Source organism: Nansenia antarctica (assembly GCF_963989245.1).
Source record: "Nansenia antarctica genome assembly, chromosome: 4".
Lineage (NCBI taxonomy): Eukaryota > Metazoa > Chordata > Actinopteri > Argentiniformes > Microstomatidae > Nansenia > Nansenia antarctica.
In genome coordinates, this window is record NC_137689.1 from 68,219,577 (window position 1) to 68,246,710 (window position 27,134).

At 45.6% G+C, this 27,134-nt stretch overlaps 2 protein-coding genes across 2 annotated transcripts; one reads left to right on the forward strand and one right to left on the reverse strand.

The window, feature by feature from the left end:
* Nucleotides 1-566: 566 nt before the first annotated feature.
* On the forward strand, nucleotides 567-21,128 carry LOC308156289 (3'-5' RNA helicase YTHDC2-like; the record flags this gene model as incomplete). The annotated part of the gene is made up of 31 exons (XM_080529634.1): nucleotides 567-735; nucleotides 893-983; nucleotides 5,014-5,210; nucleotides 5,486-5,688; nucleotides 6,071-6,237; nucleotides 6,474-6,576; nucleotides 7,156-7,312; nucleotides 7,606-7,713; nucleotides 7,928-8,079; nucleotides 8,473-8,608; nucleotides 8,900-9,026; nucleotides 9,489-9,554; nucleotides 9,743-9,924; nucleotides 10,481-10,577; nucleotides 11,604-11,691; nucleotides 11,901-11,981; nucleotides 12,169-12,251; nucleotides 12,722-12,827; nucleotides 12,930-13,049; nucleotides 13,342-13,614; nucleotides 14,015-14,141; nucleotides 14,573-14,778; nucleotides 15,442-15,637; nucleotides 16,235-16,341; nucleotides 16,861-16,980; nucleotides 17,733-17,935; nucleotides 18,454-18,604; nucleotides 19,063-19,269; nucleotides 20,127-20,309; nucleotides 20,601-20,681; nucleotides 20,801-21,128. 31 exons carry the CDS (start codon nucleotides 567-569, stop codon nucleotides 20,816-20,818), a joined length of 4,305 nt encoding a protein of 1,434 aa, XP_080385760.1. The 3' UTR covers nucleotides 20,819-21,128.
* An 867-nt stretch (nucleotides 21,129-21,995) lies between these two features.
* On the reverse strand, nucleotides 21,996-23,726 carry LOC308156290 (vasotocin-neurophysin VT 1-like; the record flags this gene model as incomplete). Its single annotated transcript, XM_080529635.1, has 3 exons — nucleotides 21,996-22,135; nucleotides 22,673-22,877; nucleotides 23,604-23,726. The coding sequence occupies 3 exons, from the start codon at nucleotides 23,724-23,726 to the stop codon at nucleotides 21,996-21,998; spliced, it is 468 nt and encodes a 155-aa protein (XP_080385761.1).
* Nucleotides 23,727-27,134: the final 3,408 nt, after the last annotated feature.

The following is a 27,134-nucleotide window of genomic DNA, read 5'->3' on the forward strand; positions in this document are numbered from 1 at the left end:
ACCCTCTGACTCCCAGCACCAATCGCTGTTTTTCAAACGGAAGAGACAGCCGCGGTACACGAACAGGGACCTCGGAGGTTAGCTAGCTGCAAGCTATGTGATAGTGTGGTTTTATATTTAAAAAACATATATGAATGTTGTATCCAACGATGTGTGTATAATTCACCAATGAGTCGGTACAACGAAGTGACACGTTTGTTAGGTATTTTCGGGTGCTAACAAATGAGTTGACGGCTAGCCGGGTGTTAGCGCGCGAGCTAACTTTTTTAGCTTCACTGGGAACTGCGCCAGTGCCCAGACAGAGAGGTTGTGAAAGTTGAGGTAGTTTTGTTCAGGTGATAGCTAAAGCCAGATTTGTGACAGTCATCTAGCAAGTAGTAGGTAATTGCATCTAGCCATTTAGCCAAACACCGTTAATATCCATCTCTAACCTAGCTAAAGTAAGCTAAGTTAATCAGTAGTCTAGCTAGCAACGTCATAATAATATAGCAAGCTACGTTGTCAGTTTTATCATTGCTAATGTTGATTATATGATGGTACATTTATGTGTTGTACAGTGCATCAACATGTCCCGTCCCAGTAGTACAGCCTCCCCCATGTCTATCCCGGGCAAGTCTAAACATCCTGGTGGAGGGGGACCCCGGGGCAAAGGGCTGAAAGACATACGCATAGACGAGGAGGTGAAAATATCGGTGAACATCGACCTGGAGAGATTCCACTACAGCGAGCAGAAAGGTAACGGTGAAATGACAATGAGTTGTAGGAGGAGAGTTGATTTGTCATTATTTCTTATCTAACATCCCACACTGTCTGGCTCTGCAAGATTAGCCAAGTTCAACGGATTCTTTGTGTAGAACTCAATATATCAACTGTATGTCTTTTGATTCCACAGAGATGGAGTTTCCCTCTTCCTTGACCAGCACTGAGAGGGCCTTCGTTCATCGCCTGGCCCAGTCCCTTGGCTACATCTCTAAAAGCAGAGGGTAAAGCTCGCCAGAATTGCATCAGTTTCCTATCTAGAGTAGGGGTCTTAGGCCTTGTCCACACTACACCGTTTTTTGTAACCGGGGTTTTTGGCTATCACCCGTTGCGCCCCGTTTACAACTGCGACAGAAAACTTTGTTTGATTCTTAATAATATCCCGCACCGAAACATGGGAATAATTGACAATTAATTCATTGACGTCCATTGATCCATGGTTGGCACAGATAATTTTTGTTATTGCAGATTCTGTCATCTTCGTAAATAACGTCGCTCCCCAGGCACGAAATGGAGATCACGCAATTACACTGCAGCTGTATAGGCTTTGTAGAACCATTTAGGATGAATCGAAAGCGAAACTTAAAAATCTTGAGCCACCAGGCATGCGCCTCGCTCGGAGCGTTGCCGTCTGGGCTCTTCCATCAAATATAAACAAACATACCGTGACACTCTAAATTACGCAGCACATTGCTGGAAATATAATCATTGCTTTGAAAATTTAACTCACAATTATGGTCACTTTTATGTTTGTTTATACCATTTCGCACAATTGACGTTCAAGCCGAAAACCCCGGTTTTCCCGTATACACCTCTCCGCTGAAACCGGAGTTTCTACAAAAGTTCACCCTGGCCGGAGTTCTCAAGAAAGCACGGTTTCAGTAACCGCGGACGCCGGGTGCGTGTGGATGGAAGGCAAAACCGGGTAGAAAAACGCCCGGTTTAAAAAAAAAACGGAGTAGTGTGTACAGGGCCTTAGAATGGGACTAGTGTATAGTGTTTTGGGAAAATCTGCTTTAGGATACAGCTTGGTCACAGATCTGTATTTGCCTTCACCAACCCCTCTAACAAACGTGACAACATGGGCCCAATCCCATTTTTTTTTTACCCATACCCCTCTTTTTTCGAGTGCCCCTCGCTTTTCGGCTTGACCCCTCAGAACAGAGTTACAAGGGGTAGTGTCCCCTATGATAATGGGATAACCCTTCATGACCCTGCAGTGTTTCCTCTAGGAATTTTTACAATGGTGGCGGGTGGGCGTGACCGCGCGCTAGGGATGGACGGTTTCCAATTATTGAAACCGAAAAACCGTCAGAGAGTAAAACCGCGGTTTTCCGGTTAACCGAAAAATACATTAAAAAAAAAAAAAGTAAAAAAAAAAAAAGAGAGCGCCAATTTCAAATTATTGAGCCCTACTGCTACAATACACTCATGTCGAACACCATTAAAACACCGTAAGCACAGTCGCAACACATTTAGGCTACTTAGTTTCACAAATATAAGTGGAAAGGCAGACTTTTGTAAGCTACACCATACATGAAAACACATGAACACTTAACACACCAGCTCCACTGATCCAGGGTGCACGCCTGCACGGAAGATCATCTCTTGGAACAGCGTCTTCAAAGTTTCAGCTGCTGCTCAATGTATTTAAATATTTGAATACTGCTCAATAATCACTGAAATATTAGACTTAGAATTATGCAGTGAACATACTTAAAGCTTTTCATAAAAACCACATGCCGCGAGACTGACTCGTCCTGAACTGTCGTAAGTCAATCAACAAAGAATGCCCCATCAAAATAAAAGTGCCCATGGTAGAGCTGTCAAAATAGAGCTTTCAAAATAAATGTACTAATACAGATAGAGATAAATACAGAACTACCTTTGCGTCACTAAGTGACCGCGTATCTTCTGAGACATGCGTTCTGTCATCACTTTCAGTAGCGCCTTCACACACAGTGGCGCTGTGCACAAACACTCTTGATCTGTATAGCTCTTGTTTTATTATATTGTGGTTTAGTAAATACTGCACTTGGAGTTACATTCAATGCATGATTTGTGCTATAGAACATAAATAAAGTTTGATTGATTGATTGATATCAAATCAAATCACATTTTATTTCTATAGCGCATTTCTCACAAAAGTGACCCAATGCGCTTTACAGAGAGCAGCGAAAATGATCTTATTAAATGTAAGCGAGTAATTGTAAAAAAAACTTTCCTATCTACCAATAACTGAAGGCAACTATCTTTCCCATAGAGTGATTCGTTACCCTTAAATATAATCCCAATTAGATATTAATCCTCAGTTATTCTTCACAACTGACCAAACCTCTCACTCATTGCGCGGCAGATTCAGACTGTATCATTGTTATTTTCACACACGACAAACATGTGACATGCTCCAGTTTTATTCTTATTCTATTTTATTCTTCAAAAAAAAAAAAAAACAAACAAACAAACAAACAAACGGTTTCAGACGGTTTTGATAAAAAACCGTTTCTATTTTTATAAACCCCGGTTTTCGGTTTAACCGAAAAACCGTCCATCCCTACCGCGCGCACAGCGAGCGCAATTTTTTTCGCGTGCACGCGCGCTCAAAACAACGTTTTTTTTTTTTTTTTTTTTTTTTTTCCTAATCACAGCCAAAACTAGAGGATGGCCAAAAAAAAGAAAAAATGAATATACAGAATATAAACTTGTGACTGACAGTCACATACACACACAAAGATCATCAGCTATAATATAATACGAAGTAGGCCTACATGAGCACAAAAGCGGCTAACGTTACTGATTAACTGTTTACTGTAGTGCAGAGAGATGGTAGTCGTAGGCGGCGTATCAAATGACAAAGCTAAACGTTTAATGAAGGACATGAACGATTGTCAACAACACACTCAAGCAGTAAATAGAACAGTCTAAACAACTTGGGTACTACGGACGGAACAATAGTCTCAACCTATAGTTCCGTGCGTGAATTATGTCAACCCACCACATTACAGAAGTAAAATCACAGTCAGATGGAGCATTCGGTAAACAGCTGAGTATCAGCTGAGTTAAAGAAAACAAACTCTTACCTTTGATGAGACCCACATGAGCCCTGTTTTCCCGTACTTCTCCCGTGTCTCTCTTATTGTCCAAATGTTCCCTGAATTTTAGCTGCATGTTTTTCCAGCATGTAATTCCGTTGTCAATAAAAAAATCGTCTCCCCTTCTTTTCCCCTTGACAATACTGTGTCGTTGCTAAAGTGACGGCACATAAGAATCGTTTTTTGACTTGCAAATGTCTGCTAACGTAGCACTTGAAACTGGCGCCGTTCTCTGGACTGCAGCTGCTCCCGCGTTAGCATTAGCATCCATCTTTTCTTCTCCCTTCTCACCGTCACGAGCTCAAATGACACTTGTCGGCCGATCTAACTCTTAACACTCACTTACAGGACTTCTGACACCATGTCGTGTTATTCTATTAAACATACACGTGAGTCCTTCTGTATTTCAATGTAAGTGTCTTTATTTTAACTCGCTCTGTAAGCTCTACAATACCGGTCTCTTGTTGTCTCGTCGTAACCTGCCCACATGACCTGGGGGGTATTCCATCAACGTCGCTAAAGGAAAATCCTGGCTTATTTTTGATAACTCTCGCGAGACCTATCAGAATATGCCTGGATATTTGTAAGAACTCTCGCGAGATTTATCAGACTAAACCTGGATTTTCCCTTTAGCGATGTTGATGGAATACCCCCCGGATGTCACTACGGTGGCCTGTACACAATAACAATAATACCACAGTTCACATTTAGACCAATCAGGAGCCCTTGTGTCACGTCGTCAACTGAATGTCATTAATCTGATTTTGGATCAGCGGTTAGAGAGATGGGCGTGGATTTAGGTGCACTTTTAGTCAACATCCATTATAGCGCTGATCTAGGATCAGATATATTTTAATCAGCTAACTTCCTTTTTTTTTTTTTTTTTTGAGAACTTTTTTTTGTTTTTGTTGTTGTGGACTGAATCAATTCGTGGCGGAGGAAATTCCATCGTGGCGGCCCGCCACCAATAAATGCATGTAGAGGAAACACTGCCCTGATACATCAGGTCATCAGTAGTAGCATAGAAAAGCATGAACACTCGCCATTTGTTCACAACTTTTTAAATATGTAACTTTTTGGATTTTTTTGGCATTTAGCACCTTATTCCACAGTGACTTACAACAAATACATTTGACTAACTTTTTAATTGTCTCATATTCAGTAAGGGATCGAGCCGAACCCTCCATATCAGCAAGAAGGACGGTTCTGAGATTCCCCCGTCCATCATGACCTTTGACCTCTCCCAGAATTCCAAGCACGTGGTGCGCAGCCTGCTGCAGAGGTTCCCCATCACCAACAAGGAACGCATTGACCTGCTGCCTCGCACTGAGAGGTGGTGTTCAGTGGCTCCGGAGCCTGGTGAGTGTGTGTGTGTGTGTGTGTCTGTGTGTGAGAGTGAGAGAGAGAGAGAGAGAGAGAGAGAGAGAGAAAAAGAAAGAAAGAAAGAAAGGGGGGTGATCTTCTGTTTCTATCCCTGTGTCTATGTGCCCACACTTATGGAGATCTGAAAGGTTTTGACCAACGTAAGCAAATCCTTTGGGATGGGTCCGACACAGGTTTTTGTGCGTAAGGACCGGGGGAGAGGCTACGGCTTAATTAGAGTTTTACATGAATTGTCTGTCTCACTCACTCAGAGAACAGCCGGGACAAGAACAGAACGAGCGGGCGGCTAGGCAAGGGCGTCCGCCAGGTGCCCGAGAGCAGAAGCCCGTCTGAGCTGGACTGGTTCCGCCGCTCCCTGCCCGTGTACGAACGCCAGGAGGAGATCGTCCAGGTCATCAAATACAACCGCGTGGTCCTCATCATCGGGGAGACCGGCTCTGGGAAAACCACTCAGGTGAGAGAGAGGGGGCTCTGGGAGAACCACTCAGGTGAGAGAGAGGGAGCTCTGGTAGGGCTTTCACACCGGCAAAGAACTGTGCCGGTTCGCGTTCGGAAACCTCAGAACGTAGGCGCTGTCTGGCGAACGAGCCCGATGAACGCGGGCTCGTTCGCCAGACAGCGCCAACGTTCGGAGGTTCCCAAACGCTAATGCGAACCGGCACGGTTCTTTGCCGGTGTGAAAGCCCTATGGGAGAACCACTCAGGTGAGATAGAGGGGGCTCTGGGAGAACCGCACAGGTGTTTGTCGATATCTCGTTTGCCTTGAGATTTGTGTGAATGCTGAGAATAATTCTTTATCTGTAAACTTAACTGGGAAGTGTTTTTGTTTTTCCCAGATCCCTCAGTTCCTCCTGGACGACGGCTGCAGGAACGGGATCCCGTGTCGGATCCTCTGCACCCAGCCCAGACGTCTGGCGGCCATCGCTGTGGCCGAGCGCGTGGCAGCAGAGAGAGGGGAGACCATCGGCAAGACCATCGGATACCAGATCCGCCTGGAGAGCAGGTAGACACTTCTGTCCTCTTTCACTGTGCGCTGTATTGAAAGTAATTCCTCCAGCCCTGTTATCAAAGAGTTTTTTTTTTTTATTATTAGCTTACATCTCACTGACTCCTCTGGTTGCCCCCTCCCCACCTGCCTACTGTACCTCACATTCCATACGTGACAAGTCTCTACATACAGTACCTACTGATATGAACGAGAATAGCCCTGATTGACCTCTCTCTGTTTTGACCTCCCAGGGTTTCCCCTAAGACTCTGTTGACCTTCTGCACCAGCGGAGTCCTTCTGAGGACTCTGATGTCCGGCGACGAGACCCTGGCCTCTGTCACTCACGTCATCGTGGTAAGCTCTACCATCCCCCGGGCTGGTGGTGGACTAGTGGATAGTGAGTTGGACTAGTGATCAGAAGGTCATGAGTTCAAATCCCACCTGGGAGCCACCACCCTTGAGTAAGGCACTCAGCCCTAAGTTACTCCAGGGAGACTGTCCCTGTAATCTCTAATCGTAAATCGCTTTGTATAAAAGCTGCTAAATGGTCAAAATGTCATGTAAATGCTCCACACACGTGGCCAAATGGAACATTGAGAGATCCTGTTTTACCAGAGATTAAGCCCTAGTCCTGGACTAAATACACTTTTCAGTCTGAAAATCTCCATTGAGGATGCATTCTAGTCTCGGGATTAGTCTTCTGTTGTGTCCTAGAAATCAGCCCGAAGCACAGAAAAAGGGACAAAGTGCACCTTCTGTGCAACCACTTCAAAGTGTCCCAAGAAAGAGATTTGACTTAGCCGTATGTCATTTTTATTATAGTTAGCTGTTTTATCTGCAGTACATGGAAACACATTAAAAGTGAGTCATTGATTGGTTACTCCATTGGTGTAATACTAATAGTCTCAACTTCCTGTCACTCTGTCCAATCAGGATGAGGTTCACGAGCGAGACGGGCTGACTGACTTCCTGTTGATTAAGATAAAGGACATGCTGGAGAAGATGCCCACTCTGAAGCTGGTCCTCTCCAGCGCTGCCCTCGACGTAGAACTCTTCCTCCGATACTTCGGACCCTGTCCTGTCATACACAGTAAGACCACCTTCATCCATAGCAAAGTCAATCAAACCTCATCCATAGCAAAGTCAAACCTCATCCATAGCAAAGTCAAACCTCATCCATAGCAAAGTCAACTTTGATCTTCAGGCAGCCATACTGATTTTGGGTTGCGGATACAGAGATGATGGTACCATTTAGGGTCTCATTTCATAAGGGTGATCTCATTTCAAGAGATCATGACTTAACCATGTTACGGGGACTAAAGGCAGCCTTTACTGAAAGTACGTTTTGGAAATGGATGACTACTATGTTCTGGTCTGTTCTAGTCAAAGGACGACCCTTCGAGGTGAAGCAGCTGTTTCTGGAGGACATCTTGAGGACGACGGGTTACACTAACAAAGACATGGTCACATACAAGACAGAGATGCAGAGAGGTAACCGTCAGTCATATTCTACTGCTTAATTACCTGCTTTCTGAACGTAACCTCTAGAAATGTACATTTTTGTGTTTTTCCCCTCACAGTAAGTAATCAGTCAATGTCCAGGATGATCAAGCGTGTGTCGTCTCTGTTGTCGTGTGTGTGTGTGTGTGTGTGTGTGTGTGTGTGTGTGTGTGTGTTTGCGTGCGTGTGCGTACTCCCCTGCCAGAGGAGAAGCAGCAGAAGACTCTGACAGAGTGGTGTAAGGTCCAGGAGGGGGGCGCTCGCCAGGGGTCTCTGAGAAAGAAGACAGCGCCCTCTTGTGACCTACAGGAGAACGACCTGCTGGATGACAGAGGGGACGGAGTCTTCAACCAGCTGGTAAGGAAAAAGGGCAGTTCGGTTTCTTCCTTAGCCATTCTGTGATGCATCTCTCAATGTCTTTTGTTCTCAGTCCATACTGATTCACCAACAGGATCTTGTTTTGATTGATATGTGTACTCTGTGAATGGTGAGGTTGAATGTTAGACGATAGCATTATTATTTTTTCTTAACCATTTAGCAGAGATTAGAGATTACAGGGACCGTCTCCCTGCTGTAATTTAGGGCTATGTGCCTTACTCAAGGGCACACTACTGGTGCTGTTCCTAGGTGGGATTTGAACTCATGACCTCCTGATCACAACATCTTAACAAAACATAACAGACATTACAGTATTGTTGAGCACAGTATGTTTCCCAACAGTCGGATGTCCTTGTCTGATTGTCTTGTCAGAATGAGAAGGATATGTCGTCTCTGGAACCATGGCTGCTGAAGGAGATGGACGCCTGCATCTCTGACATCTTCGTCAACCAGGACGCAGACGCCTTCGTCCAGCTCTTCAACCTCATCATCAGCGAGAACGTCAGCGGTACGACAGGGCTTTTATTTTTCATCCTTTCTTGTAATATCCTCATTAGCTCCTGTATAAGTTGAGGGCCACAGATTAAGCCTAGTTTTTAGATCGTAAATCCCACTTTCAATATAGAACCTCCATTGAAGACGCTTTTTAGTCTAAGATCAAGCTTAACCTGTGTCCTGGGAAACCTGCCCAATGAACACAAAAACCTCTTTGAATGAATGTATGTTATACTAATATAACACAGGGATTGTGGGTAATGTAGTTCCCAGGCTGACCCTCCCTCCTCTTCCTCCTCTTCAGTGGACTACATGCACAGTGGGACCAGTGTCACTCCTCTCATGGCGGCGGCAGGCCGGGGCTTCCTCAGTGAGATGGAGCAGCTGTTGAGCATGGGAGCCAATGTCAACGTCAAGGCCTCCAACGGCTGGTAAGGCAGCGGACCAGGGTTCGAATAGTATTTGAAATAGTACAGATACTTGACTGTGCTTGATTGAGTTTTCCCTGCACACAATTGAGCCAGTTGAGTAGTTCCAAAATTGCAAACTCCAGGCAGGTTCAAGCCAACAATATTTTCTAATTATTTTTGAAAACATTCTAATAGTAATTCGACCCACCTTCTGGGAAGCTGTTACCAGACTACTGTGATTTGTTTTGTCCTCGTTTAATTTTACAAAGCCTTTTGTTCAGGACAGAGGAGGCTAGTGAAGATAAACATTGGAGGACAGGCTTATTGTAACGAATGGAATGGAATGAGGAATGTTATCAACCACGTGCAAATCATACATTACAAGGCCTCCCGATTTCTACCTCCATCAGGCCAATTGGTTCAGGAACACCTGATGATGCAGAGATATGTGAGATGTTGATCAATCCTCTTGTTTTGTTTCAGGACTGCTCTGGACTGGGCCATGCACTTCCAGCAGGCTGACACATTGGATCTACTAGAATCCTACCTGTGAGAGCTGTTTAACATAACATTCCATATTGTGGCCAGGTTAACAAAGAATGACTGATTTAGCCAAACCTAATTCTGCAATGTGAAACAAACTCCAATTAGAGCTGGATATACCCTCATGTGAATGCAAGGAAAAGAAACGGACATAAAAAACTACTAATGCAAACAACTACCACCCCCACCCCCAGGTCGTCGCTGGAGGCTGAGAAGCTGGATGAGTCGTCCCTGGTGCAGGCGGCGGCCGCCACGGAGCTGAGTGCCGAGGACCAGGAGCTGCTGAAGGGCTACCACCACAGCTTCGACGACGAGAGGGTGGACCTGGACCTCATCATGCACCTGCTGCACAAAATCTGCACCAGCTCAGAGGACGGTGAGAGACGGGGCGGGTCGGGTGTGTGGGGCGGCTGGGGGGTTGGGGGCCACTGCTGTGTGCTGGTAGGCAAACTGATAGTAGTTGCTCTATGAGTAGAGGGCTGCAAGGGAATTCTCCTGGCTGCACAGTGTACAGGTTTTTTACCTTTGCCTGCATGCGGCTCTGTCATTATGTGAAGCGCATTGAGTCACATCTTGTGAGAAATGCGCTATACAAATAAAACTTGATTTGATTTGATTTGAGCTAGGGCCCCCGAACCAGCAACAAGCTAGCCAGCACACCAACACCACCACCACTATCTCATAAGGGTTGGCTGAAGCCACAGTGATGATGCTGATTATGCATTGAACAATTGGGCTATACAGCATCCAGAAACACTTTATTCAAAATGGAACTTAATTTAGAGTCATGCATATCTTTTTCCTTTTTTGTTTTGTCAGTGCTAGGCCATTTAACAATGATATAAAAGGGCCAAACTAACTTCACACTATGCCTAAACATTGATTGATTTGTTTTAAAATTCAGTTTTTCCATGTTTGCTCTTCCATTCCAGGTGCTGTTCTGATCTTCCTGCCTGGCTATGATGAGATCATGGGACTAAGGGACCGTATCCTCTACGACGACAGAAGATTCTCTGAGCACTCTCACAGGTAATAATGGCATCAAAACATGCACCTTAGTATGGCACTAACGGTGGGTCACGCTAAAGTAAAAACAGTTAAACAAGGAGTAATTCTGACAACTGTCAACAATTGAATGATTGAATCATCTGTATATCAAGGAAGCTAATGTTTCTATCCATCAGTCTATTTGGGTTTCGTAGTTATTTTGTTATTGTTGTCATTTGCTACTCATTTTCACAATGTTACTGTGTTTCCTGTTCAGGCACCTAGATTGTAGATTTACACCCAACACTTTAGCAAGTCAGGTTAGAGAGAGTGGGGGAAGCTTCAGTGACATCAATAGATCAACAAAAAATGGCCAAATAAATTACACAATATTCAATACACAGAACTAGGATTTGTTTACCCTCACAAATCCCAACCTTTGTGAGGGTTTTCGGTTAAACCGAAAACCGGGGTTTCTAAAAATAGCAACGGTCCCAAACTATGAAGTAATCTAATTGTGTTGCAACTGTGCTTCTGGTGTTTTCAACATGAATGTATTGTAGTAGTATAATAGGGCTCCATTATTTGAAATTGGCGGCTCAACAATGTCATTTTGAATCCCGTTTAACCGGTTTCTCGGTTTCAAAAACCTGAAACCGTCCATCCCTAGTGTAGGGTTAACCTCAACCAGGGGAGGCTGGTGGAGGTAGAAATCAGAGCACGGGTTCATTGTACCACATGGAACGGAATGAGGAATGGTATCAAACACGTTTTCCTCATTCCCACTCTGAGCATTACAATGAGCCTGTGATTTCCACCTCCACTATTTGTACATTATAACCATTTTTATCCAAAGCGATAACAACAATTAGAGATTACAGGGACGTTCTCCCTGGAGTAACTTAGAGCTAAGTGCCTTACTCAAGTGGTGGTGTTCCCAGGTGGGATTTGACCTTCTGATCACCAGTCCAACTCACTACTCACATCTATTAGGCCACCAGCCTCCCCTGACCTCAACCTGCTTCAGTCTCAAGCCTGTCGTGACATATGTTGTTGCTGGTCCATCAGGTACCAGGTGTTCACCCTCCACTCCAACATGCAGACCGCAGACCAGAAGAGAGTCCTGAAGAACACTCCTACCGGTGTCCGCAAAATAGTACGTCAGCAGTTTCTTTTCATGTGTTTCATACCATTCCTAATTTTTTTCACGTGTTTCATACCATTCCTCATTCCATTCCATGCATTGCCATGAGCCAGCCCCCCGATTTTCTACCTCCACTAGCCTCCCCTGTCACAAACGCACGAGGTGTAGATGAATACCCTGAGTGTTAACACCCGTGTGTATGTTTTTGTCTTTATTTCAAGATTCTGTCCACCAACATCGCAGAGACAAGCATCACAGTCAACGACGTGGTCTTTGTCATCGACTCAGGCAAGGTCAAAGAGGTACAGTGAGATTCACTTTGAAAACAACACCCTGTGTTATACCATCCCCGGGCCGTTTCTATGGCAGAGTAACAACAACAATAACAACAGTATACTGAGTGCACTCGTTCTTAAGAATTTCAGAGTCATGAACCACTCACCAATGTGTTAACGATGTGTACATTCCCCCGACGTTTCCCCATGACAGAAGTCCTTTGACGCCCTGAACCACGTGACCATGCTCAAGATGGTGTGGATCTCCAGGGCCAGTTCTCTGCAGAGGAAGGGGAGGTGAGTCCTAGACGTTCAGAGACTCACCATCAGAATCTGATATACTTTATTAATTTCATCCACTGCAAGACTCATGATGATGATATGGAGTGGGTTCTCCTCTGTGCTCCTCGGAAACTCCTGAAATCACACCCTATTGGTTGTTCCTGAGATGGCTCTCAGTGGGGAAACTCATATCTTTTTTTTCCTCTGCTCTTTTTGGGGGGGTCTATGGTTTGGTGTTGGTGCATATTTGTTTGCATTGTATTTATTGTTTATATATTATTATTTTATTGTTTATGATGTGAAGCACTTTGAAACATTTGTCTATGTAAAAAGTGCCTTTCATTGAGATCTCAGAGTAATACACATTTCCTAGTGGGACCTTTCTGAGTTCACCATTCCTGAGCAACACTTAAATGCAGCAGAAGTCTCATTATGTTTCATTATGTTTTCTATGAAACCCTAGTTGAAAACTAATGTCTCCTCAGAGCTGGGCGTTGCAGGCCGGGGATATCCTTCCACCTGTTCAGTCGCCTCAGGTTCCAAAACATGCTGGAATACCAGGTCCCTCAGCTGCTGAGGATGCCCCTGCATGTACGTACATGCTAACACACACACACACACACACTAAAACACTCACACACACACACACTGGCATAGTTTTATTTGTAGGGTTGACTTCTCTCCCTCCTCCAGGAACTCTGTCTCCACACCAAACTGCTGGCTCCCATCAACTGTCCCATCGCTGACTTCCTGGCCAAAGCACCTGAGCCTCCCCCCGCCATCATTGTTAAAAAGGCTGTGCAGATGCTCAAGGTAAGAGACGCTAGCTTCCCCCACAACCCCTCACTCCACACTGTTGTTGTCTGCATATCGGATTTAAGCAGTACTTCTGTGTGCAGTTATGTTTTCCATCAATGTTTGATGGAATTAATTAATTCCACAGGTACGATTCTGTTTTTTTTAAATGATGGAGGTTTAAGGAGACTGTCTGCCTAGATAACATCTGATCTTAGTTATGCCATTTACTAGTATATTACCTGACGTTCGGGGGGGGGTATACAAGACTATTCCATTGACCTCCACTGACTTCCTCCCCCTCCTCCAGACCATAGATGCCATGGACCAATGGGAGGACCTGACGGAGCTGGGTCACCACCTGGCGGACCTGCCTGTGGAGCCCCACCTGGGGAAGATGGTGCTGTGTGCCGTGGTCCTCAAGTGTCTGGACCCCATCCTGACTATCGCCTGCACCCTGGCCCACCGCGACCCCTTTGTGCTGCCCACCCAGGCCTCCCAGAAGAGGGCCGCCATGCTGTGCCGCAAACACTTCACCGCAGGCACCTTCAGCGACCACATGGCTCTTCTCCGAGCCTTCCAGGTGAGGACAGAGGGGAGCCTGTTTTTTGTTGTTGTTGTTGTTGTTGTTGTAGTTGTAGTTTCAGACTAGAGCCATATAGCTGTAGCGGAGGTGGATTGGAGTCATGCTCTTTTGATGAGGTAGTCCTGCCTGAGACATGTACAACTCAAGCATCTCCCTCAGACCATGAGGATGTCCTCTAGGCCTAATGGTTGCAGTGGTGTCTTCCATGTGGGAAACACGGGTTCAACCCCCCCGCCCCCCACTTTTTCACAGATCGTCAGATCATTACGGACTTTTATCTCTTGTGTCTCCAATCAAAACATTTCTTTCCAGTGGGAACCTTTTCAAGCTGTCCTGATAGAGACAGCACATTGAATAAGGTGACATGTGTCTGCCTTTCCTGTGTCTTCTGTTGTAGGCGTGGCAGAAGGCCCGTGGCGACGGCTGGGAGAGGTCCTTCTGTGAGAAGAACTACCTGTCCCAGGCTACCTTGGAGATCATCGTAGGGATGAGGACACAGCTGCTGGGGCAGCTCAGAGCTATAGGTGAGACTTACCTGTTAAACACCTATCTTAGCCTGGCCTAGCATTATGAGCTTAGCCTGGGTTAGCATTACTGAGCTTAGCCTAGCCTAGCATTACTGTGCTTAGCGTAGCATTACTGAGCTTAGCCTAGCATTACTGAGCTTAGCCTAGTCTAGCATTTATAAGCCACCATGGATATCTCAGAACTACTGGTGAGACTTACCTGACCGTTACCACCTCTGGTTGGGAGGGTCAGGAGTCTTTATATCTTATCTCTCGTTAGCAGATTATTCAACTAGCGTAACTCTGTAAGGACCGCTCCCTCTCTTGATGTTTTTTCCTGGTCTTAACGTTGTGTTCTTTCAGAGAATTTAGGACCCAAAAGAAAGGCTTCCTTGCGCGAAAGCGTAATGAACAGGAAGTCGATAGTTTTCCCTTGTGTGTTCTTCCAGGGTTTGTGCGGGCGCGCGGCCCCGGGGACATCCGCGACGTCAACCTGAACAGTGAGAGCTGGCCGGTGGTGAAGGCAGCCCTGGTGGCCGGGCTGTACCCCAACCTGATCCACGTGGACCGGAAGACCTGCTCTCTGTCCGGGACCAAGGAGAAGAGGGTCCGCCTGCACCCCACCTCCGTCCTCAGCCAGACACAGTACAAAAAGGTAGGCCGCCAAACACTACACATTCCCATACACCCGTTATAGGAACTAGCACTGGGGCGTTTGGGTGGCGTAGCTCACTAAGGTGCATGCCATGTAATTGCAGGGTCGCTGGTTCAATTCTGGCCATCCACCTATGCTGCTTGTCATCCCTTCTCTCTCTCACCCATCCTTCCTGTCAATCTCTATTGTCTCTATCACAATGAAGCAGAAATACCCTAAAATAAAAACAATTTACAAATTAGGATTAAAAACACACTTTCAATAGAAGATTCTCCATTGACGATGCTTTTTTTTGTAAAGTGTTCGGATTATTAGGCTTAACCTGTTCAATCAGGGGAAACTGGCCCATAATGTAGGAGGCTTGTGAATCAATTAGGTCTGTGTTCTCAAGAGCAGGAAAAGAAGCAAAAAGCGCTAGAGTTGCTTTTTATAGGGCTCTCTACTCTCTGTGGAAGACCAAGCTTTATACATCATCCTCAGCAAATACTCAAGTGTCCCAAAGTACGTAAACAGTATTACCCCCAACTCAGTACACCATGAAAGAGACAAATTCCATTTACATTTACATTTACAATGAACTATTACTATTGACAATGCATTCTACAAAGGTATGCTCGTGTGACTGTAGGAACTCCATGTTGTTGTTTTGTCCCCAACCCTCAGATCCCCCCAGCCAATGGCCAGGTGGTGGCTGTCCAGTCCCTGCCCACCGATTGGCTGATCTATGAAGAGATGACGCGAGCTCATAGGATAGCCAGCATCCGCTGCTGCACCGCGGTCACTCCCCTCTCGGTGGCCCTATTTGGGGGTTGCGCCAAACTCCCCGTTAGCGCCCTTCGGGAGCCCACCATGCATAAAGGTAAGCTAGACTTCTCTCTCTTTATCGGATGAAAAACGGCGCATCCTTTTTGTATGTCAATTATCGCTACGAAAATTAACGAAATTAAAACGAAATAGCCAATAAAATCGACTAGAATGTAGAATGCAATCATTTCAGCCACTTCCATCAGGCCGCCGTTACAGAACTCCACTGGCCCGAAAAAACGCATATAAAAAATCATTCATTCCCACTGCAACCACCGCCCTGAACATTTTAAAATAGGAAGCACACTGTTTTTCTTTTAAACCACAACATTTTAGCTTTTTAAATCATAATACTGTTTTTTTTACTATTATCTTTAAATGACTGGCACTACATTTTATAAACACTGTTATATATGTGGAAACCGTATTCATGAACTGCACAAAGCCTGTCAAAGGAGAATTTCTGTCACTATGACAGACAATAAAGCAAAAAAAGAAAAGACTAAGATTGCTTATCGTAACCTCGATTCATGAAAGTCTTGCGTGTATCGATTGCGTGTCTATTAGGGAATACATGTGCTGGTAACCACCACTAATACATGAGGTAATGCATGTGCCGGTAACCATCACTACCGCTGCTCTCTCTGCGTAGATGAGGAGGTGAACGAGAGCAGCGACAGCGAGATGGAGGACCGCTCCACATCTCACCTGGCCCAGATGAAGATTGACGAGTGGGTCAACTTCAAACTCGACAGAGAGGTGAGGGAGATGTTATGAGTTTAGAGAGGTGTGTGTGTGTGTGTGTGTGTGGTTTTTGTAGCGCTCACATGACCTGTTTGTAGCGGTGTGTGTATATCTACATTTTTCAGCCATAGTGAAAGGACTCGGGCTAGCAGGGCTAGCAGTTCAACCTTCAGTCTGAAAAAGGAGTCATATTGACCCCTGGGCCCAGTTGTTCAAAACTTTAAATCTGGATCAGAATGATTCTTCTTTTTTGCTATCCAGGATCAGATCTATCTGGCTGATTTTTAGTCGTATAGGGGAAATCAGTCGGCTCGATCTGATCCTGGATAGCAAAAAAAGAATCAGGTTCGTTCTGATCCAGATTAAAAGTTTTGAACAACTGGGCCCTGAAGACAGCTGGGTGTTTCATCAGAAAAGCAGCTTTCACTCTGCCTCTCACTCTCTGACATTTTATTAAACTATTCTCCCCCTCTCTCTTTCTCCCCCCTCTCCTCCGTCTCCCCCCCCCCCCCCCCCCCCCCATCTCTCTCTCAGATGGCAGGCCTGGTGTTTGAGTTGAGACAGAAGTGGCATGGTCTGTTCCTGAGGAGGATCCGCTCTCCCTCCAAGCCCTGGTCCCAGCTGGACGAGGCCACCATCAGGGCCCTGGTCTCGGTGGGTGATAGTTGGATGGACGGATGGATGGATGGATGGATGGATGTCTCACATATTTGTGACACGGTTTGGTCATTTGGGCTGCAAGTCGGCAACCAATTTTATTTTGAACCACGGAAATACATTTCAGCGTTGTTGAAAATCACAACACAAACTCACTAGTCAAGCCAAAATACTGCAATGCAATGGATTCGGTGAGTAATCCCCACTGCTACCTAGTAAATTATAACACTACTTTACATTGTTAGCAGTCTCACAAAACAAGCTGTGTTAGTTGATTAGCGATTGTGTCGCAGCGACTTGCGGACTAATTGACCAGACCGCGTCACGTTTGGACAGTACGTCTGTAGGTGTGAACGTTCAAGTTGTATAAACAGCATACAGTGCACTTTTAATTCTCTCAATGACCCCTTGACATGAATGACATGAATTCAAGATTCAAATTCAGAATGTCTTTATTGCCCCATTTGGTTACAGCAAGATGAAAAAAGATATTACAAATATAATAGAGGTGTGTAAGTGGCGTAGCACACTAACACGCATGCCATATCATCGCAGGGTCCTCGGTTCGATTCCGGCCGTCGACATATCCTGCATGTAATCCTCCTCTCTCTCTCTCTCTCTCTCTCTCTCTCTCACCCATCCTTCCTGTCAATCTCTACTTGTCTCTATCCCAATAAAGCCGAAATGCCCTAAAACATAATTAACAAAATAATAGAATAATGTCCAGTCATTGTGTTGTTTTGTCCCAGGTGTTGGGTGCGGAGGAGCAGTTGTCAGGCCTCCAGCAGCCCACTGGCATCGGCCAGCGGCCGCGCCCCATGTCCTCGGAGGAGCCCCCCCAGACCGCCGCCTCCTCGAGGAGCAGCAACAGCACGCGGACCCCCGCCTCCAACGACACCGGCGACCTGCTGGACGACCCCCCCGCACCCACACACCCACATGGCACGGACAGGTAGCCAGCAACACATCTTAACGTTAAGAGATAAAAGAACGTTGAGCAACTGTGAATTGAATGTTTTATCTCTGTCGTCTCCAATGATAATTTTTATTTTTTTTTAGATATATATATTGTGAGGAAAGGAATAACGAGGAAGATGGTCTAGTCGTCTAAATGTAGTTGTTTGAATGGCAGCAGCTCCCTATAACAGGAGACTTGACCTGAGACACACACAACCACAAATAGGCTGGACGTCAACCGATAGAAAGAGAGTTGCGTACTCACTCCCATGCTAATGAGTGATTCCCCATGATGCTAATGAGTGATTCAACCAAGCTGCCTCCTTCTTCAAGGTTTCACTCTGTGCCTGACCTCAAACACACATGGCTATTCGGTTGTTAAGTCGTGACGTGTTTCCGGGTCCAACGTTGGCTGAGGCTCTCTCTTCGAAATGCCACAGTGTTGTGTCCCTTGTTGTATGAATAGATCCTAGTCTAAAAACGATTGAACTGTCGATTGAACCCCCCCCCCAGGTCCTCCAGGCTGTCCCCAGCCCTCCTCCAGCCTAAACCCTCCCACAGCAGAGACAAGCCCTTGCTTCACTCCAAAAGCTCGTCAGACGACCACTCCTCCACCAAGTCCACTGACTCCTGTAACAGCCCCTCGCCCACCTCCTCAGGAAAGGTACACACATCCACACACGCTCACTCACTCACTCACTCACTCACCCCACCCACCCACTCACACACACACACACACACACACACACACTCACTCACTCACTCACTCACCCCACACACACACACACACACACACACACAGACTCTGTAGTCTTTATCAGCCCCCATAACGGCTAACCTCCTCTGGCAAGGTACACACACACACACACATGCTCACTCACCCAACCCACTCACACACACACACACACACACACATACACATGCTCACTCACCCAACCCACTCACACACACACACAGACTCTGTGGTCTTTACCAATCCCTATAACAGCTCACCTCCTCAGGAAAGGTACACAGAAAATGATTTCCACACAAACTGTCCTCCATCCATTCACTCACTTCTTCACTCTCACCCTCCCCTTTCTTCCATCCCTCATCTCCACCCGGGGCCCCCCCACCCTCTAGTGCTCCAAGCCCCTCTCCCCTCGCCAAGGCAGTGCAATGGTGCGTTACTTCATCATGAAGAGCTGTAACCTGAGGAACATCGACATCTCCCAGCAGAAAGGCATCTGGTCCACCACTCCCTCCAACGAGCTCAAACTCATCAGAGCTTTCCAGGAGAGCAGCCTGGTGCTGCTAGTCTTCTCTGTCCAGGGCTCGGGACACTTCCAGGTACAGCATGTTCCTGAACATGAGGAGAGTGTCTGGTAGATTGTGTGACCTGGATGGAATTTGATCTGGAAGGCATTGAATTAAGCCCCTTTCACACATACGAGCCTTCCCAGTAGATTCCATGCAATTTCCCGTGGCGGTGTATGTCTGAATGCGTCTGACCAGGGAAATCCGCTCGGGCAATTACCCTGGTCGAGACCATGTATAATTCCATGGAAAGTACCGTGTCATGGTATGTCTGAACGGAAGCCTGAACATTGCCTGGTCAGTCTCCTTTCACAGCTGTCCTGCATCGCGCAACCAGCAGGCATAGTTAGCTAGATTACTTACTTAGCTAGCTTACTTGTACTTATCAAATGTACATCTTATGATATAGAAGCAGTGCACACACACCGTCTCCTCTCAGTTATCTTGCATCGCGCATAGCCCGCAGCGCAGAGCGCATATGTATAACTCGTATTATGCTTATCACCAAGTTCTCCCATACTGTGCTTATGGACTAGTATAGTATGTTTATATCAACAGTAATCAAGTGCTTTAGTTGGCGAGCGAACATGGTGATGGTAAGCGCTGGTAATACGAGTTGACGCGCTGGAACGAGACAGGCGCGCGAGACCGCCACACACCCTTATCTGCCACATATCATACCTCCGTCCCACATGTATTAATGCCCGGTCGACACAGCTTGGGATTCCATGGAAATTACAGGGAACTATGTGTGAAAGAGGCTTTAGAAAGTCTGGGGTTGTCATGTACTTTATAGATGTGTGTTTGAGAGAGAAACACACACACAACACACAACTGTGCATCAGACAGAGAGCGAGAGCGCAGACTCAAATGTTGTTGTTTTGTCTCAGGGCTACGCGAAGATGACGTCTGACATCGTCCAGGAGCGCTGCCAGGACTGGGGGTCCACTGGGCTGGGGGGGGTGTTCTGCGTGGAGTGGATCAGGAAGGAGAGCCTGCCGTTCCAGTACGCCCACCAGCTCCTCAACCCCTGGAACGACAACAAGAAGGTGCAGGTCAGCAGAGACGGACAGGTGAGAGAGAGAGAGAGAGAGAGAGAGAGAGAGAGAGAGGTGCGACAGATGTTAGTACGCACGTCACATTATCCCTCTCACCTCATTTCTGGACAATTTCTATTATAATTGTGATTATTATCTACTATTTCTATCTCGCTTTCCCTTTCTTGGGTCATTCTTGTTTTCGCTCACTCCTCCTTTTTGGGTCATCCTTTGTTCCCTCCTTCTCTCTGAGTCATCCTGCCCTCCCTCCCTCCCTCCATCCTCACCTCTCTGTCTCTCTCCTCCCCCCCCCCTCCCCTCCTGTAGGAGTTGGAGTCCCAGGCTGGAGGTCTGCTGCTGCAGCTGTGGGACAGACTCTCAGGGAAGCAGCAGCTTCAGCAACACGAGGTACACAACAGGCTACCACTTCCACAGGCCTCGTCTTTACAATGTTTTACTTATTATTATTATTATTAAGTAGTAGGGCCCCGTAAGCAGTTGTCTCTCCCTCTCCTCATGCATGAAAGGTTGCGCTGCTTCGATGAAGGCTTGAAGAACCTCCCTCCCTGACTGTGAAGCATCGTTCAGAACAGAAGGATGGACCCAATCACCTACTGTTCTATGGTGGCTTGGTGACTTGGTTTCAAGTTTGCACTTAATGTTCAGACTGTTGGTCACTTTTTTCAGGTGTTTATGTTGATGTATGTTGTTGAAGGATCCGAAAGAGAAACTGGCGGAAGCTGTCGGAATGCTTTGTTTACAGGAGATTTGTTTACCTCACAGGAGATGCTTTGTTCTTTCTAGATGATTTTTGTTCTGGTACGTTCGAGTAATATAATCGAAGACAACACTAACTTTGAGCCCAGCCCACACGTGTATTGCAGTGGAGGCAGAAATCGGAGGACGGGCTCATTGTAATGGATGGAATGGAATAAGGAACTACGTGTTTGATACCATTACTGATTCCGTTTCATGCATAACAATGAGCCTGTCCTCCGATTCCTACCTCCACCAGCCTCCCCTGAAACACTATTTGATCTGATTTGTGATCGTTTTTGTAAATTGTATTTAATGAACCCCCTCCCCCGCCCCCCTCCATGTAATTTACTTCTATCCCATTGGTGGATAGGAAATGTTAAACCTGGGCAGTGTTTTATATCTGTTAAGTTTATCCCTGCTAAAAGTAGGGAAGGTTTAAAACCACATTTTTAAAAATGGTTTTACTGTTGGAAAACTGAAGGAATATAAAGGTACTGTTTTATACCACAATCCCTTGAGTGCTTTTGGGTCATTCTTCTGCATCCACGTGTCCTTCTTAGGCATAGAATAGCTGAACACACTGAATCCACATGGCAGTTCTTTCCACTAAGACTATATGGTGGGAGTAACGTGTGCAGGAGTATTTCTTTTTTTATGTGACCTAGGAAACACACACACTTCAATAGTGCAAGTAAAGATTTATTTGCTACATATTTCCATTCTTTCCATTCTTTCCATATCCAGTGGATTGTACGATGCATATTTGAACTGAAGCATTAAGACAACTTACTCACTTTAAACATACATTTTAGAGCTTATAGTTTACTCACTCACTCCCTCCAGCTGTGTGTATGTATATATGTGTGTTATACATTTATTTATTTTTTTGCAGCAGTAACGTTTGTATGGATGTGTATAGTGAATTGGGTTCTCATGTCAGGCAGGGACAGTGGTTAATCTTCATTACTGAGGTCGCCCCCTGTTGGTGGCGTGGAGCATTCGCAGCAGCATATCCCCCGCTGAAGCTCCAAGAGTTTCCTTCTGCTCTTCGGCAGGCCAATGTTTACTATCACCAAGGCAGTCTGGGTCCAGTGTACAGCCCTCTGCAGAAATATAAAATACATTAATCACACATATTTATACAGCATGATTTGTAGCTCTGGCCTATAGCCTGGAGTGTGTGTGTGTTGGTGTGTGTGTGTGTGTGTGTGTGTTGGTGGGTGAAGTGGTTTGAAGGCAGTAGAGGAGTGGGATAGCCTGGAGTGTGTGTTACCAACCAGTGTACGAGCAGAGACAAGGGCAGGTTACATGGGGGAGAGGGGGTGATGCTTGTGTGGTATCAAGAGGTAGGGAGTGTGGAGCAGGGGGGGGCTGGTGGAGGTAGATATCTGAGGACATGCTCATTGTAATGCATGGAGTTGAATAGGGAATTGTATCAAACATGGTACTGTAACTGGTACCACTGGTATCATTCCTCATTCCGTTCTCTGATTTCTGACTACCTCCAGCAGCTTCCCCTGGTGTGGGAGGGGGGACAGTGGAGTTCACACTTCAACTAGACACTTTTAGTGATGTCCAAGAAGCAAACAGACGATTGCTCTAAAACAGACACATAGGAGAGAATATGCTCTCCCTCTTACCTGTGTCACAGCAGACCCCCGGCGCTGCGCAGCGTCCCTCTTCAGACCCGCACACTCTTCCTCCAGCCTCGCAGGGAGATGGCAAGTAGTTCTCCTCCGCACAGCTGGCCGCCTCTGGGGAGCCCACGGAGCAGCCCATTCCCCCCCCACAGCAGATGCTGGGGCCAAAGCAGCGGCCCTTGTCCCCGTGGCCACACGACATGCACTGGAAAACGGAGCGGTCATTGTTAAACACCAAGGATTAAAGCGCAACTCACGTTTCCTCCTGTACTCGCTTTTACGCACGCTCGGACGTGGCGCATTTGGAAAATAACTGCGTACAAGTGTCGTTAATTACCAGAAATAACAGAACGAAATAAATAACACCGATTCTACTTTGAGATCAAATCATGAAGCAAAATCCATTGGAGGTAGCCAAAAGAACTTGCACAGTGGATGTCTCTTCATATCGATCTGCAGTGGACTATCTGCAAGCATTTCATGATAACCATCTTAAAATAAAAGTATTGTGTATCTATCCTGCCCAAATAAAACATGACTCAATTATTTATATTATATTATAGCCTACATTCCTTTGTTGCAGTCAGAAAGTTCCAAAATGTGTTCTTGCAATGCTACTGCACTTGGTATACGCTCTATAGAGTGCAAGAACGCATTTTGTAACAAAGCCTTTGTTTTATGTGTTTTTATTTCACTATAACACATAAACCAGCTGCGGAAGAAATGTCCATCGAGCAGCACCATCATAAAAACTATCAGATACTATCATATGAGGCAAAAAATAATCACAATGTTAAAAATACTAGGCTTCTCAAACAAGTCGGTCGTTCCCGATGAACGAAAGAAAGAGGCCATACATCATTTAACGAAAATGTATCAAATATAAGTAATTTTTCAAGCAACGGATAAACTCTTAAGTTGAAAGCCTTACCTGTCGCACGGCGGAGTCTGGGAAGGAGCGCTTCCCGCCTCTCGGACAGTTCTGGATGTAACACGTGGAGGACAGCGCCAGGAGCACCATGAAGCACAGCAGTGGAAGTGAAGACTCTGGCATGTCGGTCGGTCTAAGGTGCGTCCTCCGATAGGTAGGTAGGTAAGATAACTGCTACACTCAGTCCGACTCGGTTTTCATTCGATGTGTCTGTTAAGAACTTTCCGTTATTTATACGAGTCGCCGAACACTGATGCCGATTATGGCTCCGCTCCTACGTCATCACACCCCTTCCCCATCCACCGCTTCCATGTCCAACCTGATATCATCCGATGACTCACCTGTAGACACATAACTCTCTCTCTCTCTCTCTGTCCCAAATGGATTACAAATGACGGACAGTTGTCACTGGCTGCCCTTGTCATATAGTCAGATAGTAGACTAGTCCATTCGATCAAGTTCATTTTCACACAATTCCAAGTTCTCACAAAACATGCAGTAGCTTATAACACATTTTTGATATTCAGTGAATCTATGAAATAGTTTCATATCCTGACTGATGGAGTGCCAGTAGGCCCTGATTAGTGCAATCAGGGATATAGGCACATTGTGTGAACTGTTTCAAGGGTGGAAGGAAATTTGTTTCAGTAGAATTGTGGTAACGGTGTGGTAATGCATGAGGAGAAGAACAATAAGACTGGCGGAAGAGTGGAGGCCAACTGAGTTCATTTATCTCAACACTGCTTCCGGACGTGATGGCATTTACTGGAATGAGGAACGTTATCAAATACCTCAGATTTCTACCCCACCACCAGCCTCGTATATCTATGAAATAATTACTTTTAGGGGAAAACATTGAAGATCATTCATGTCAAATCATTTTCCCTGGGACCCCCATGAGACAGCAACCTCAGACTGGAGAAATTTCCATTAGAAAAGTGTGTGACTGGCGTGTGGAGGCTGGTGGACATAGAAATCCAAGGACGGCCCATTGTACTGAAAGGACTGAGGAGTGCTATCAAACACGTGTGTCCGTTCCATGCATTAGATTTAGATTCAGATTCATTTCTTTATTCAAGGGACAGTGCATATTAATAAAACAAAAATAAATTGTAAATACACCAGAGTTAGCTCGAAAGCTAGTTTTCATCCGCAGTCCCTATGCCATGATGTTTTATACGGCTCCCTGGAGGAAAAAAGTACATTTAAAAGATAAAATATAGGTAGACCTAGGCACAAAAAAGTAGACAGGACAAGCATTTAGCTTAAGGGCATAACGTAGGGGGTTAAAAGAGCATTACAATGAGCCCATCCGCCGATTTCTACCTCCACCAGCCACCACTGGTGTGTGATATGCGTATTTGACATGCTATGATACAATGACAGTCTAAAACATCCATATCACAACACACTTACCAGCTAGATTAGAGATATTATGAGTGGAAAAAGATTTTATCTACTTGTTGGCCAACCAGGATTGCTTACAAGATGGCATGTCAAGGAAGAAGAGAAGACATGGAGAGAGAGAGAGAGAGAGAGAGAGAGAGAGAGAGAGAGAGAGAGAGAGAAAGAAAGAGAGAGAGAAAGTGAGCAAGAGATACAGACAGACAGAGAGATAGAGATACAAACAGACAAGACAGACAGAGAAAGAGAGAGAGAGAGAGAGAGAGAGAGAGCATCTTCAAAAAGAGTCAGGAGCTGCATCAGAAATATTCCATTTTGTTGTATGGCAACGCGAGGCAGAGTATCTGTCAGTCCTTTACAGCAAAGACAACGCAAATATCACCTGAATATGAATGAGTGTTACCACTAAACCAGCCCATCTGTATGCCAGGCAACCAACGTGATGGGGCTGCAGGGAAGAAGTCACGGGGAGCCATGAAGACAGACCTAAAAGAACAATATCCACCCTGACCTCATACCTGCAGCACAATGACGTGGTGTCACAGCCCCATGAGATTAGGAGAGAGACAGTCAACGATCTATCGAACAGGTTCGCTTAACAACACATGAATTTTGAACACAATAAATGCAGTGACATTTAAAAGATGTTGTTCTTCGGGAATAAATCACACAATTAGAAATTCAGATTGAGCTTTTTCTAAATGAGTGTTAATTCTCATATTACAACAGGTTGTGTGGTTGTGTGTAGGACCGGCGTGGGAATAGTAAGATCTCATTAGGAGGATAGTTACCACTATTAGCCAGAGGAGAAATAACGAATGCATGAATAAAGAAAAGATCAGGGGTCAGACGCCAACGCAGGGAAACACCAGGGGACTGGGTGTACGTGTGTACATGTGTGTGTGTGTGTGTGTGTGTGTTAGTGTTTCTCAAGTCTGTCTGTGGTGTGTGTGTGTGTGTGTGTGTGTGTGTGTGTGTGTGTGTGTGTGAGTGTGGTGGTTTGAAGGCAGCAGAAAAGACATACACTTATCCCACAGAAAACGTGTTGACCTATTGTCTCTTTTCATCAAAGAAGGACACGGCGGTGATGGTGAAAGAATTCTATTATTTTCTCACCTTCACCTTCTGTGTTCCTCAGGGCCACAAGGTTAGAGCTCCTATCGATGAGAGGAGCACACTGGATGATAGGATGGATGGAGTGGTTGATGCCTATTCAAATGTTATAGGTATATTATATATTAGGTAGGTATATAAACTACTGTATCTATCTTCTCACAAGTCCCTACCATGCAAATGATAGCTGTTCCATAACGCCTTATTGGGTTTAGAAGCTTGAGCATGTAGCACGTAGCTGGAAACCTTCGCAAACAAAGGGCCGGTTTCACAGACAAGGCTCAAGACAAGTCCTGGACTAAATCACACACTTTGAATGTAAAATCTCCATTGACAATGCTTTTTAGTCTAGGATTAGTCTTAAGCCTTGTCTGTGAAACTGGCCCAAAGTGTTGTATAACTCCCTCCACATCCTTCAGACTCTGAGGCTGTTATAGAGACACTCCTTCACGTCAGAGTTACAATCCACTTAGCCGGACCAGCGGCCTCTGGCGCCAAGCCACACGCCCCCTATCAGGGCGGGAAGGACAGCGGAAACAGCACTTCAGAAATCTGGAGATAATTGAATAAATGTAACTACGGTATATTTCCTTCATGTTGACGGCAAGGATTCAAAATTCACTGCCAGTCACGCAGTGAATTAGGTCATTTTAGAGGTAGAGGCTAGACCAGATAGGGGTAGAGGGGGTACATGTTGCATTTATGGATGAGTTACTGTAATATGTATGATTGACCACTTATACGGGTACCTGTAGTTTAGTAATAATGATTTCCTATGGAAATAGACACCAGTCTCTAATATACACGTGCCACTGTTTACGTTGCAGTTATTACAAATGGACAATTCAACTTTACATTGAAGAATTTGTAAGTGCATAATATGCACATTTCCCATGAGACAGTGGCCAAATCTCATTCAGGCCAGAGATTCAGTATAGGCACCAAACGCTACACACACACACACACACACACACACACACACACACACACACACACACACACACACACACACAC